Source organism: Corvus moneduloides, chromosome 18 (assembly GCF_009650955.1).
Source record: "Corvus moneduloides isolate bCorMon1 chromosome 18, bCorMon1.pri, whole genome shotgun sequence".
Taxonomy (NCBI): domain Eukaryota; kingdom Metazoa; phylum Chordata; class Aves; order Passeriformes; family Corvidae; genus Corvus; species Corvus moneduloides.
The window spans coordinates 759,154-772,986 of NC_045493.1; the positions used below are offsets into that span (position 1 = coordinate 759,154).

General features: G+C 58.2%; 1 protein-coding gene across 1 annotated transcript in view; it reads left to right on the forward strand.

Annotated features, from left to right (window-relative positions):
- RTN4R (reticulon 4 receptor) overlaps positions 1–13,833 on the forward strand; it is an 81,536-nt gene continuing 67,703 nt past the window's right edge. The window contains exon 1 of the mRNA XM_032127968.1: positions 1–538. Coding sequence (XP_031983859.1) covers positions 517–538 — 22 coding nt within the window. The 5' untranslated portion in view covers positions 1–516. The remainder of the gene's footprint in view (positions 539–13,833) is intronic.

Below are 13,833 nucleotides of genomic sequence, written 5' to 3' on the forward strand. Positions count from 1 at the left end.
GGCTCCCCCGTCCTCCCGCTCACTCCTCCAGCCAGTAAATCCGATCTAGGCTGATTCCTCTCACGTCAAACCACATGATCCCATAAAACATTCATCGCCTCTCCATCCCCGCTCGCTCGCCGCTCGCTCCCGGAATACAGCGCAGCCGGCTCCGCTCTCCGCCGCGGGATCCGCCGCAGCCCCGACCCCGTGCGTGCGGCGGGCGGGCGGGCGGAGGGAGGAGGAGGCAGGCGAGGCGAGGAGAGGCGAGGCGAGGCGAGGCGAGGCGAGGCGAGGCGAGGCGAGGCGAGGCGAGGCAGGGAGGGGGAGCCTCGCCTGGATGCTGACTCCAGCTCGGGGGCTGCTCATTCCCCCGATGAGCGAGGGCGCCGGCACCGGGAGCGCCCCCCCCTCCCCGTGCGCCGCCGCTCCCCGCTCGGGCTGAAGTTTGGCACCGGGATCTGTCCCGCTTTCCCAAGGATTGTACCGCTGCCGCTCCACTTTGCGCCTCCAGACGTGCCTTCCCCGACCCCTAAGATGAAGAGGGCGATAGCTGAAGGTAGGTGCGCCCCGGCCCCCTCCACCGCCGCAGCTCCCCCGGGCTGGGCACGGCGGCCGCGGCCCCAACTTCGCCCTGCGCCGGGAACTTCCCTCGCTGCAACTTTTTTTCCCCGTGGCGTCTTCGGGAGCGGCCGAGGTCCCACGAGGGGAAGAGGGGCCGGGCGCCGGGCCGGGAGCGGGCGCTGGGGCCGGGAGAGGCGGCGAGGAGGGCGCGGGGGGAGCGGGAGCGCCGCGGCTGCGGGAGCGGAGCGGAGCGGAGGCGAGGCCGGAGGGGGAGCGAGCACCGGGCACGGCTCGTCTCCAGCCGCGGAGCACGGCAGCGGGATGGAAGGAGGACAGCGGGGTGGAAAGGGAGCAGCGGGATGGAAGTGGAGCAGCAGGATGGAAGGAGGACAGAGGGATGGAAGGAGGACAGAGGGATGGAAGGGGAGCAGCAGGATGGAAGGAGGACAGAGGGATAGAAGGGGAGCAGCGCGACGGAAGGGGAGCAACGGGCTGAGCCCCCTCCAGCCGCCGCCCATCCTCGGCTTGGCTCGGCTCGGCCTTGGGGTGACCGGGCGAAGTTGGTGCCTCCGGGGGAAGCGCATCCCCAGCCCGCATCCCGCGGCGGAGGGGGCCGGGACGGGCGGCAGAGGGGATGGGGCAGCCCGGCTTCTCCCGCTCCCAGCCCGGCCGCCGGGGAAGCTCCGGCCCCGCTGCCCGAGCCCGTCCCGCTCGCGGTGCCTCCGGACGGGGAAGTTCGCGGAGGGTCCGGGCTCCCCGCAGGGACAGCGGGTCCCGGGGTGCGGTGCGGGCTTCCCGCAGAGCCCCCCCTCAGGGTGCCCCCGCTTCGTGCCCGGGAGCCAGGGGCTGGGAAGGGCGGGGGGTGCAGGAGCTGGACCCCCTTTCCGCTCACTGCGCCGCGGGAGAGGCACGGAGCATTCAGCCTGGCACAGCTGTGGAACCAGCCCTTTTCCAGGGACTCCGGCGATAATCTTTGCTTCCTGGCCCTCCGTGTGCGGGCTGGGGCTGGGGCAGGGCTGGCACAGGGGCCGGGGTCTGCGGCGGCTCTCGGAACCCCCGGGTCCCGCCGTGCCGCTTGCGGAGGCTGCGGGGGGACCGGGATGCGGCCCCAGCTCGGAAGGGACACTGGCGCCAGGCTGCGGGCTCAGCCCGCTCGGAGAAGCGAGTGCCACCCAGGTGTGCTCCCTGGGAGCCCAGCCCACGGATTGCAGTTTTTAACTGGAGGGATCAGCCCATCGTGGGAGCTCCAGGGCTGGCCGGGCTGCTGGGCAGGGGAGATTTGGGCATGCGGAGCCTCTGGCTGCAAGGACTCTGTTCCCAGCTGTGCCGTCTCCAGCTGGCTTCCCGTTCCCGTCAGAGGCACAGATATAATTCTCTTTTCCTTTCTATTTTGGAGGACACTCTGGCTGATTTATTTGTGACTATCAAAGGACACATCCAAGCTGTGATCCACACCGCACACCGCCTCCTTGAGAGGCTTTGTGTCGATCTGAAACGTGAAATGGCCAATTTATTACTGTTTCGGGAACACCTTGGGAGCAGGCTCCGGTGCCAGCTTCTCCCCGGGCCCTGGGGGGGTCCTGATATCCGAGCCTCCATTTGCCGGGTGCAGGAGTTACCATCGATCTGAGCCCGGCGGCTCCGTGCCCGTGCTCAGCCCGCCGGTGCCAGGCTGTGCCGGGGGCTCTTTGTCACCCGTGGGGCTGGCGGTGCTGGCAGAGCAGCGTCCAGGTGCTGGGTGTGGTACGGCCACCCCGATCCCCTCTGCTCCCATCCCCGATGCTGCAGCACTGCTCTCCCCACACTGTGACATTCCCGGCTGCCGCCAGCATCGTGTGGAACAACACAGAGGATAATAAAATATAAAAACCGTGTTACAACAGCTTTATTTATAGAACAAGGCTTGGAGGGGTTTGGGGTTGAATTATTTGGGTTTTTGCTGCAGTTTATGAATTGCTCCTGTGAGAGGCTGGGGAGCCTGGCTTGCTGGCAGGTCTGGCTGGAAAGTCCTTATGAACCTGGGAGATTCTGTTTAGCTGAGTGTCCATCCTGCTGGATCTGGACTACATTTCCCACTGTGGGCTGCCAGGATGCTTCAAGTGCCTTGTAAGCCAGAAATAGCCACCAGGGGCAGTTGGACAGGCAGAGCTTTCCCTGTTCTCAGCACTTGCTGCTTTATTAACACAATTCATTTTTACTGAAAAAGGGCTTTCTATGCTTATTCATTTTTTTTTTAAACCTGAATACAAATCCCTGTAATATGAGAACCTACATCAACATCACTGATATGAGAGCAGCTCTTTTTTTTCCTCTTGAGAGAAAACACCATTCATTGCATTATTCTGTATTTCCTGTCTTTATAATGTAAATTTTTTATCGAGGGGCCACTGCATTTTCTGGGCTTTGTCCCCCCTTTCCCAGCAAGTGGCCCAGCCCTCAGACCTGTATTCCATGGGCCCACCAGAAGCTGTGTTTGGAGAGGTTTTCTAAAGAGGAATGTGCTTAAAGAGGAATTTTAGGGCAAAAAGGTGGAGGTGCTGTTGCACCACTCGGTGCCTGGGCATTGAACTGGTGCAGACGTCGTTGTTCCCTGCTGGATCTGGGATGTTTTCCCAGACAAAGCTGGGCCAGAGGATGAGTTAATGAGAAGCAGTGAGAAAGTGCTGAGGCCTGTGAGCAGCACATGCTGAGCTCCACCAGCACAGGGAGCTGAAACAGCCGGGCCCCTCATTAGATCCCTCCATCCCGAGCTCAGGAGCTCCGGGCTTGGCTTGGGAAAACCTCCTGGGAGCCTGTTGTGTCCATAAAGGAGTGGGAAGGAGCGGGAGCCACTGGTGGGAAGCAGCAAGGGGACAGTTTGTTACACAGCATGTCTTCCTCTGCTCTCCCCTGCTCCCTGCCCTGCTCCAGGGGCCTGGAATGAGAGGGCGGGGGAATGGTTGTTGCTGCATCCACTCTTCCTGTGGAGCTGGAAGCTGGCAAGGGACCTGGGGTGCATGGCTGAGATCCCACATTCCTTGTGCCAGTCTGTGGCTGCTGACATAGGCCCTGTGCTGTGTAATCTTCTTCTGACGCCAATGACGACTTTGGCCATTGAGCCTTCCAGAGGAATAACCAAAATCCACAAAATCCAGCAGCACAGATGTGAATTTTCCATGTTTTCCTTCTTGGAAGCAGCGAGGAGCCTGTGAGCTGGGGGCAGGAAAGGAACGGATGCTCCGAGGCTGCTGCACCCCTGCATGCACAGCGCTGATGGCTGAGGGCACCGGGGCCTGCCCTGGGAAGGGCTGGGCCTCCTTCCCTTCCCACCCTCCCGAGCCATGCGGAAGGAGAGGGAAAATCGCCTGAGCCTGCACACAAAGCAGGACAAGACAGATTGCACAGAGCTGAGCACTAATCTCTGCTCGGAGCCTGCCCCCGGCCCTGTGCCGCAGCTCGGGTGGCTCAGCCCCGCCGTGCTGGGAGCCCATCCTGCTGGAAGGGCTGGAGTGCAGGGGACAGGAAAGGAGCCGGTCTGGTTAGGTGTGTGTCCTCTTCCCCTTGGATTTGCAGTGCTCTCTGCTGCTGTCACCTTCATTAAGACGAATCTCCGAGTGCCAGGCACCTCTTTTGATGTTCCTAAAGAGGTTTTCTCTTTATGCAGGAGGCGCAGCCCCAGTGGGACAGGAGTATCCTGCACCGCTGCACAGAGGGGCTGGCAGAGGCAGCATGTCAGTGTGGGGCCTGTGAGGGCTGGGAGTTTCTGGGAGGGCTTGTCCTTCCTGGCCGTGTGGAAAGCTCTGTGCTGTGTCCCGGAGCCGGATGGATCTGTCTGGGATTTGTGAGTAGTCAGGACTCCTCCATCACAGACACACAGAGGTGTGGGAGGGAGGAGTGAGGCTGGTGACACACAAAGCCCAGCTTCTCCTCCCCTTTCCTGCTGTGGTTGCAACCCCTGGAGGTTTCCAGAGGCTGAGGGAAAAGGGGACAATTGTACTGAAAAGTCTTAATCAGCTAAAAGAGGCCGAGGGTGGATCCTGCCGTGCTTGCGCAGAGATGCCGAAGGAATTCGTGCAGAGTTTGCTCAAATATGCAAACTCACCTCAGCCTGAGCTGGGTCTGACTGAGGCTGCTGGGACACACCGGAGTGGGAGTTCGGAGTGGCTGGTTACCCTTTGGGTGGTGTTCAGGGTGGGGGTGTGGGCTCAGGGCAGTGGCACCAGGTGACACAGGTGTTCCCCTTGGGCTGTGTGCAACTCACAGCCAGGCCCTGCCTGTGTGGGCAGAGCACATCTCGTGGTGTGGCACAGACTCTGACCATGCTTGCTTTGCTTTCAGAGTGCTCCTAGAAGGCCTCTGGAGTCTGGTCTTGGTCCTGCGTCTGCCTTCTGTGTATCCTTGACCAGGTCAATGAGCCTTTCTGTGATGTAGTCTCAGCTTTTCCAGCTCTGTCCCTCGGAGAGTGGTGCTGAGTTATCTCCCAGGGGACCCAGGATATGCTTAAATTCAGCCCAGAGCTGAAATGTGGAGGTCTGAGCAGTCACTGATCACCTCTTTAGCAGTGACACAGTGTCAGGTGACAAGACTGATGATCTCCTGAGGGGTGTTGCTGCATTCACAGCAGGTTCGTGTCTCTGGGCTGGCCCACCTTCCTCCCAGCCTTCACACTGGAGCTGATCAACAGCACCAGCAGATTTTACACCATTTATTGTCCCTCTCCTGGAACCAGGGGATTAGAAAAGCACTTGAGTTTTATTTGGAATCCTCCCTGGTTGTCAAGGAAAGCAGAAACACTCCACAAGCACGTGCAAAGCATCAAGGAGTCTGGAAACAAGAAAAAACAAACACTCCAGTGCTGGGATTTTTAGTTCAGTTTCTGGAGGGCTCAGTAGGTCAAGACATCACCCTCATGACTCTCAAGTGGGTCAGTGTTGAGTCCTATCTGCATGGGTCAGGCAAGGCATGGCTCAGAATATTTGCTTTCAAGAAATCATGGAATATTTTGGAGGAATCACCTGGATACCCCTGGAGTACCTCTGGAGGGATCTAAAGAACCTCTTGCTCAAAGCACAGCTGATTTCAAAGCTGGGTCTGATTGCTCAGGGGTTTGTCCTGTCCAGCATGGAGATCTTCCCAAGGATCAATGTTTTCCCAAGGATGGATGTCTTTCCCAAGGATGGATGTCTTCCCAAGGATGGAGATACCCTGTCCTCCTCCACAGCTCCATGGCCTGTCTGGCCGAGGCAGCCCAAGCCCTTTGTCACCTGGCCTGGATCAGCACCACGGGTGGGGTGGGGTACCTGGCTCTGTCCCTGGGCGTGGCAGGGCTGGGGCCAGAGCGATGGTGAGCATTGTGCTGGCTCCCTGTGAGTTCAGAGCAGGTGCTGGGGTCACAGCCAGGGATGGTGGCAGGGACACTCAGGATGGCAGTGCACCCTTGCAGACGTTGTCCTGTGCCTGTGCTTGCTTTGCTGGCTGCTCCTGGGGTCGAAGCCCCTGGGCACGTTTTGTGTGGACTGGTTCCAGCCGCCCCAGCCTGGTGTCCCACATCGATGGTAATTAAAGCAGAGCTTCCCTGGAGCTCTGGAGTCCTCAGATGCACCCTGTGCTGGAAGCCTTTCCTGACACCCTGCAGGGGCAGGGACCTCTCTGGGGGCACACAGACCTGGCCAAATCCCAGAACCCTGGAGGTGCTGGTGGGAGGGTCCAGACCAGGACTATTGCACCTCCGCTCAGGTCTGCCATGGATTTCTCTATCCAAGCTTTGGAAACCTCCAATGCTGGAGCCTTGCTGGCCTTTCCCAGTTCTGGAGCTGATTAAAAAGCTTTTCCTGATGGCTGAACTGAACCTCCCAAGCAGTAGTTCTTGGCTGTGGCTCCTTGCTGTGTCACCTGGCCACACAAAGGTGTGCTTGGCTCTGCCATCCTTTCAACTGCCTTGGAGTAACTGGAGGCTGGAGTTAAATCTCCCTTCACCTTCTCTTTGCCAGACCCAGCTATCATAATTCCCTCTGCCTGACCCTGTAGGACATACTAGGATATATATTAGGGAGGAATTGTTCCCTGGGAGGGTGGGCAGGCCCTGGCACAGGGTGCCCAGAGCAGCTGTGGCTGCCCCTGGATCCCTGGCAGTGTCCAAGGCCGGGTTGGACATTGGGGCTTGGAGCAGCCTGGGACAGTGGAAGGTGTCCCTGCCCTTGGCAGGGGTGGCACTGGATGGGCTTTGAGGTCCCTTTCCACCCAAACCAGTCTGGGACTCTGGTTCTCTGGTTCTATGACATTCTATCGGCTTCTGGTCATCTCTGGTCATCCTGGGCTGTGCCAGCCCTGGGGTGGCAGCAGGAGCAGGGCAGGGCCCGCCCCCTGTGCTGGCACTGCTGGGGCACCTCCAGTGCTGGGGCAGCTCTGGGACCCTCCTGACAAGAGAGACCTGGAGGGGCTGGAGCGTGTCCAGGGCAGGGAACGGAGCTGGGAAGGGGCTGGAGCCCCAGGAGCAGAACTTCCTGCACTTCCTGTCCCATTAATGATGATATTGCTTCTTAATCTTGTCCCCTTTCACTCAGACATTGAAAAAGCTCTGACATTTGGGTGCCCAGCACATGATTTCTCTCTTCATGGTGCTGAGGAGTTATTTAGCAGTGGGTCAGAAACATCTGAAGGAGTGTAGGGTTCCCACCCTGCAGATCTCCAAATCACCTGTGGGATGGGATTTGTTCCCTGTGCTGCTGCCCCAGTTCCAGCCCAGACAGCCAAGGACAAGCACTGGATAAGGACTCCTTCTTCCTTCCAGGATCTGCATCCTGAGAAGACCCAAACCCTTTTGCCCCATGGTGCTTGTTTTGGTGTTCACTCCTAGAGCTGACTCACAGAAACTTCCTTGTCCAGCACTTCTGTCCTTGATCCATGGAGGTCTGGAGAGTCCTCATTGTCAGCTGTGCTCTGATCCCCATCCCCAGCTGCAATTCCACACGGAGGTGGGAACAGTCTGGAGAAAGAAATGGATACAGCAGTAGAGAGGGAGGTTCACTGCCTGGATGGGAGTTTCCAGCCCATCCCAGCTTTTCTCCATCCCATGGGAGCTGGACACATTCCCTCCGATGGCTCTGGGAGTCCTGGTGCCTTTCCAGCACTTTGTGCTTTGTTTTTCTCTCCGTGCTGTGCCTTCCTCTGGAAACAAAGGGATGTTTGCATTCCAGTGTGACGCTTCCCTTTCTTCCCTGAGTGCACGGGATAATTACAGTGCCTTGCACTAATTGATCCATTATTAGCGATAATTCTGATTTACACCGTGCTTTAGGAAGGGGCATTTCTGTGGCAGAAGCGATGCTCTAATGTCACACTCCGCAGTGACTTGTGATGTGTCACCTCAACTCCCGTGAGCTGCTCGTGGGGGAAACGGGTTCACTTTTATTTTTTTGTTAAAAACCAATCTTTTGCAAGAACCATCTGGCTGCTAAATTCTCCTCCCGGAGCTGTGCGGTTTGCTGGGAGTTCATTTGCGTCTTCAGCTACTAAAGAGGAAGTAAAAGTGACTGATTAGTCTGAGACTGGGACCATTCACATCAAAGTGACAGATTTTGTGAGCTGGATTTGGGGAAGTGTTTAAAACTGGTGTGTTTTCATTAAATTTTGAAGACTGTGGGCAGAACTGTGCTCTCGGCGCTGCAGCTCAGCGCTCAGCCCTGCACCCTGGGTTGTTATGTCATAGTGAATTGTGGGGCTGTTCAAATTTGCCTCTGCTTGTTTGATGACTTTAAATATTGATTTTAATTGTGCGTCTTTCTTAAGGCTGTGAGTGATGGTGGGAGCCACGGACAATAAGCCCTGTGCACAACACAGCCACGTGCACCAGGAGCTGGGAACTCAGCCTGGCTCTTCAGCAGAGGGGAGGGAGAGGAAAGGAAAATATCTTTGGAGGCCCCAATTCAGCTTTCCCTGCTCCTGTGGGGGCTGTCAGGGATGTGCCATGAGCTGCTGGGCAAGTTGGGCTCTCAGAAGCCTTTTGGGGGTGCTGGGATAAGGCTGAGAGGGCTCCACACCCTCCCCTGGACCAGAGGGGTCTTTGGAAAGCCTAAGAGCAAATCCGGACTTTGGGAACGTGGGATTTGTCTCTGCAGAGAGAAATGGTCACCTGGAAACCACCGGGACCTGTAGGACTTGCACTACAAGGATCTGGAGGGACAGGACACAGGGAATGGCTCCCCACTGCCCCAGGGCAGGGCTGGATGGGAGATTGGGAAGGAATTGTTCCCTGGGAGGGTGGGCAGGCCCTGGCACAGGGTGCCCAGAGCAGCTGTGGCTGCCCCTGGATCCCTGGCAGTGTCCCAGGCCAGGCTGGACATTGGGGCTTGGAGCAGCCTGGGACAGTGGAAGGTGTTCCTGCCCATGGCAGGGGTGGCACTGGATGGGCTTTGAGGTTCCTCCCAACCCAAACCGTTCAGGGATTCTGGGATTGCACATCCCTGTGGCACTGGCATGTTTTCAGGAGCAGTGGGAGCTGTGGAGGGAGCAAATCCCTCTTCCTGTGCCCAGGTTCCTTCCCAGGCACACATCCTCATGGACCTGGCCCTGATCAATGCTCTCCATGGCCGTGCAAACATGGTTAGCATTGGCTTTACACTAGAGGGCTGTCTGTCCCTTTCCCTTTGGATCGCAGTCCGTGTGCTGGGAATGTTCCTATCCACAGGATCCCTCAGTTTGACAGCATCTCGTCCTGTCCTGGGGCATGTGCTGCAGGCTGGTGTTTGCTGCTCAGCCCTGCTCTCTGTGCTGCTCAGAACATCCCTGCCCTGGGCTGGAGGCACTTTGGAGCTGTTTGCCCAGGTGAAGTGGGGCTCCCTGGCTCTGTCCCCCTGGCCAGCTCAGCAGGAAGCAGCAGTTTCCAAACAGGTTTCCTTCCCCTGCTGTTTTTCCAGGCCCCTTTTGCTGTCAGGAGTAGAGCAGTCAGTGCTAGCACAGGGATGCTCTGGGCTGAAAGAGATTTGGGAGCTACTGCCTGAAAGTTCATCTAGGACAGCTCCTCTGGCTCTCCTGTCACCTGCAGGACTGGGACCTCTGTGGGGACATTGCCACCATGAAGGACACTTGCTTTGGTCGACAGCTTTCAAGGAATCACAGAATATCCTGAGCTGGAAGGGACCCACAGGGACCATCCAGCCCAGCTCCTGGTCCTGCCCAGACACCCCAACAACCCCAGCCTGGGCATCCCTGGCAGTGCTGTCCAAACGCTCCTGGAGCTCTGGCAGCCTCGGGGCCGTGCCCATTCCCTGGGGAGCCTGGGCAGTGCCCAGCAGCCTCTGGGGGAAGAACCTTTCCCTGCTCTCCAGCCTGAGCCTGCCCTGGCCCAGCTTCCTGCTGGTTTGATTTAATTGATTTGTTTAATTCTATCCCCACTCATTTTTAGCTCAGGTAAAGATGGAACCAGCTGAGGTTGCCTTTGCCTGACAGACCTGGTTTGAATTGAGGCCTGTCATTAAACCAGGCTGCCTGCCTGGAGAATTCCAGCCCCAAACACAACCCCTCAGTGACTCCCATGTGCCTCATGCCAACTGCATTTGTGACACGGTTTTTCCTGTTCCTGGATGCCTGAGCAGTCAAGGTTTGGCTCAGTTTGGGCAGGAGTGGCGATAATTGAGAGCAGCAAAGTCCCTGAACCCTGCCCAAGGGTCTGCCCCAGTGAGGAGGGCTGGTAGGAGTGGGGGAACCAGCTGGGGTGGCCAGGAGCAAGTGGAGGGAAGGCACTGGTGGCACTGGGAGCACTCTGGGGCCGTGTCCAGCACACACCGAAGTGCAGAGGATGGTTCTTTGGCACAAGACGATTTATGAACTCCAGGCACTTCTCTCCCTCCCTCAATTTACCCCCAATGTGTCCTGAAGGAGAGGGGTTAATGATGGTGGTGGCAGTGGCGCTGAGTGGTGGCACTGACCCCAGTGATGGTGGTGGGACACTGCTGGGCCATGGCGAGAGGGATCCAGTGTTGGACCTGCTCTGCATCCACCCCACCCATGGCTGGGACAGGAGCAGGAGCAGCAGTGGGAGCAGCTGGGACCTGCTGTCACCTGGGCTCAGGACAGCGATGTCCCCGGGCCGAGGGTCCGAGATGGGCCCCTCTGCTGCTCAGGGGTCACTGCTGCAGGCAGCATCGCCTGGCTGTCCCTGTCCCTGTCACCCAGGGCATAGCTGGCTCTGGGCAGGCAGGAGGGCACCACCTGAACCCTCCTGGCAGAGAGCTGCTGTGCCCTGCCCATGTGCCAGCCAGGCAGGGCAGTTCAGGAATCACAGAAACATGGAATGGGTTGGGTTGGGAGGGACCCTAAAGCCAGTGCCACCCCTGCCATGGACAGGGACACCTTCCACTATCCCAGGCTGCTCCAAGCCCCTTCCAGCCTGGCCTTGGACACTTCAGGGCTGGGGCAGCTGCCCGGGCTGGGTTCATGGGCTGCATCACTCACCCCACCCTGCTCCCCTGCCTTTACACAACTCCGTGCAGAGCTGCTGAATCCCCCCTTGGCTGGGTCCATTTCAGGCCACAAAATGGATTTTAGCCCTTCTGGGTGGGAAGCAAAGGGATTCTGCCCTCCCTGGGGCCGCAGGCTCAGCTCCTGCAGGCCTTGATGTGTCAGGTTTGAACCTCAAGTTCCAACATCAGGGGGTGAAGTGAGAGGAGACTTCAGCTGGGCTTGCAGGCAGAGCCTGGCTGGGGGCTGTGGCTTCATCTTCAGGTGACATCCAAGGTGACATCCTTGGGTTTCATGTCACCCACAAGCCCAAGGAGCCATTTCTCCCCGGCTTTTACCAAGACCCAGTTTCTACCACGACACACATTTTGCTGCTGAGGCTCTGAGGGCAGTGTGGGGTCTGGACATCAGACAGTGCTTGTTTAAACATCATCCCCACTATTCCAGCACTATTCCTGTTTTCCTGAGGCTGCACCCTCTGCTGGGTGCCCCAAGCCCTGGGAAGGGGCTCTGTGAGGGGCTGGGGGTGCTGCTGGCCCGGGATCGTGTCCAGTCCCTGTCCCCTTCTCTCCCAGGCTGGAAAGGAGCTCCAAGGCAGCAGCACGGCCAAGGAGAGACATTTGTACCAGTGGCACAATAAATGAGCCCGAGCTGCCTCCGGGGAGGAGCCCAGGAGAGCCTTTCCTTGGCCATGGCTTTCAGTGGGAAATGCTTTGCTTTCGTTGTGTTTATTTTTGGCTTTCCTGGAGTTTCTCAAGGCTTACAATTAATCCTGAGCTTTGGGGTGGCCAGCTGGGCTGCGGGGACAAAGTCTGCCTCAGAACACCGGGTTTGGTCATTTCCTGGGGACCTCAGATTTACTGGGAGCTTGGAATAGCTTAACCTGGGGACACCTGGGGCATGTGCAGAGTGCTTTGGATGGAGAGACAGCTGGGACAGGGGAAGGTGTCCCTGCCCATGGCAGGACGGTTGGAATGGGCAGGTCTTTGGGTACCTTCCAACCTAAACCATTCAGTGACTCTGTGATTCCATGACTCTGTGGTTCTATGATTCCATGACTCTGTGGTTCTATGATTCCATGGTTCTATGATTCCATGTTTCTGGGGCTCTGTGATTCCATGACTCTGTGGTTCTATGATTCCATGATTCTAGGGCTCTGTGATTCCATGAGAAGAGGTCCCTGTGGCTGCAGCCTGCACAGGGAAGGCAGTGGAGAAGCCCCTTGGCTCTCCCCCATCAGCCGGACAGGGAATGTGCTCTGCCCTGGGAGAGGCAGCGGCTGGGCCATTGCTGCTGGGAGAGAAGGGACCCAAATGTGAGTCACTGGGTGCCCGGGCTGGTGGCACCTTGGTAGGGAGGTGTGCATGTGTCATAGCTGGGCCTGCCCCTTGCCAGGGACACCTGGCAGGTTCCTGCACCAGTGGATGGTGACAGGACAAGGGGGATGGTTTTAAACGAAGAGAGTGGTTTAGATTGGATGGTACAAAGTTCTTCGTGCAGAGGGTGGGGAAGCCCTGGCACAGGGTGCCCAGAGCAGCTGTGGCTGCCCCTGGATCCCTGGCAGTGTCCAAGGCCAGGCTGGACATTGGGGCTTGGAGCAGCCTGGGACAGTGGAAGGTGTCCCTGCCATGGCAGGGGTGGCACTGGATGGGCTTTGAGGTCCCTGCCAGCCCAAACCATTCCATGGTTCTGTGACCCTGTTTTTATTGTCATGAGACCCCCCCCAGCTCAGCCTGTGCCTGCTCCAGCGCTGCTCCCTGCACGGCTTCAGGTGACATGCTTTGGGAGTGAGCCCTGATGGATCAGCTGCAGGACTGGCAGCAGCTGTGCTGGCATCCCTGGGACTCCCTGCCCTGCGTGGGCTCTGCTTTGGTGCTGGATGTGCCCTCCGACACATTCCCTGCCTGCCTTTTGAGCTTGTTCCATTGGCAAACGTGCACAGGGTGCTGGCCGAGGCAGCTCCTGGGTGCTGTGCCCTCTGATCCCTCCTCTCGCTGCAGCTGGGATGGACCCTCTGGCACTGTTGGGGCTCTGTTGGTCTCACCTGGGTTTCTGAGTGTTTCTGACTTGCTCCTCTCCTCCTAAAATTAAACCTTCACTGTGGCCCATCTGAGCACGACTCCCTTGCCCTTCCCTGCTGCTGAAGCCACCCTGAAGGCTCTGTGTGGGAACAGCAATGTGAAAGCTCCTAAAAGCTCTGCGGGATGAGCCTGGGAGTGTTCCCCCCGTGCTGGTGGGGGATGTGTGCAGCGTGGCTGTGCCGGCAGTGGGGTCACTGGGAGGGGCAGGAGGTCCAGCCCTGCTGTCCGGACAATGCTTTAGTGAGGGGCACACAGGGGCTACGGGCCAGCAGCCCCCCCACCACCTCCCCTGCGTGTGACAGGGGTGAAAATCAGCATGGGATGGGCACACAGCTCGTGAAGGGGAATGGGCCACGGCTTGTCTGTCACCGAGGAGGGACAGGAAAATCAGGGACATGGCTCTGAAACAATGAAACAAATGCTGAACACAGGGCAAGGACAGGCTCTGCCAGGCACCTGGGCTGTGGTCAGCACTGCATGGGCAGCGTGTGAACTCAAGGGTTTGGAGCTGGTGAAAGGCCTCTCCTTGTCCTCCCTCCTTCTCCTTCTCCTTCTCCTTCTCCTTCTCCTTCTCCTTCTCCTTCTCCTTCTCCTTCTCCTTCTCCTTCTCCTTCTCCTCCTCTCTGATGTGTGTGAGGAGGAAATGGAAGGTGTAGATGTAAAGTGGTGCCTCTCCCTTGGAGAATTATGGTTCCTTCCATCCCCTTCTCTCCCAACAGACCCAAAATGCTGAGGACACACGGGGAGTTTGGCATGGGCAGGGCTCACAGGG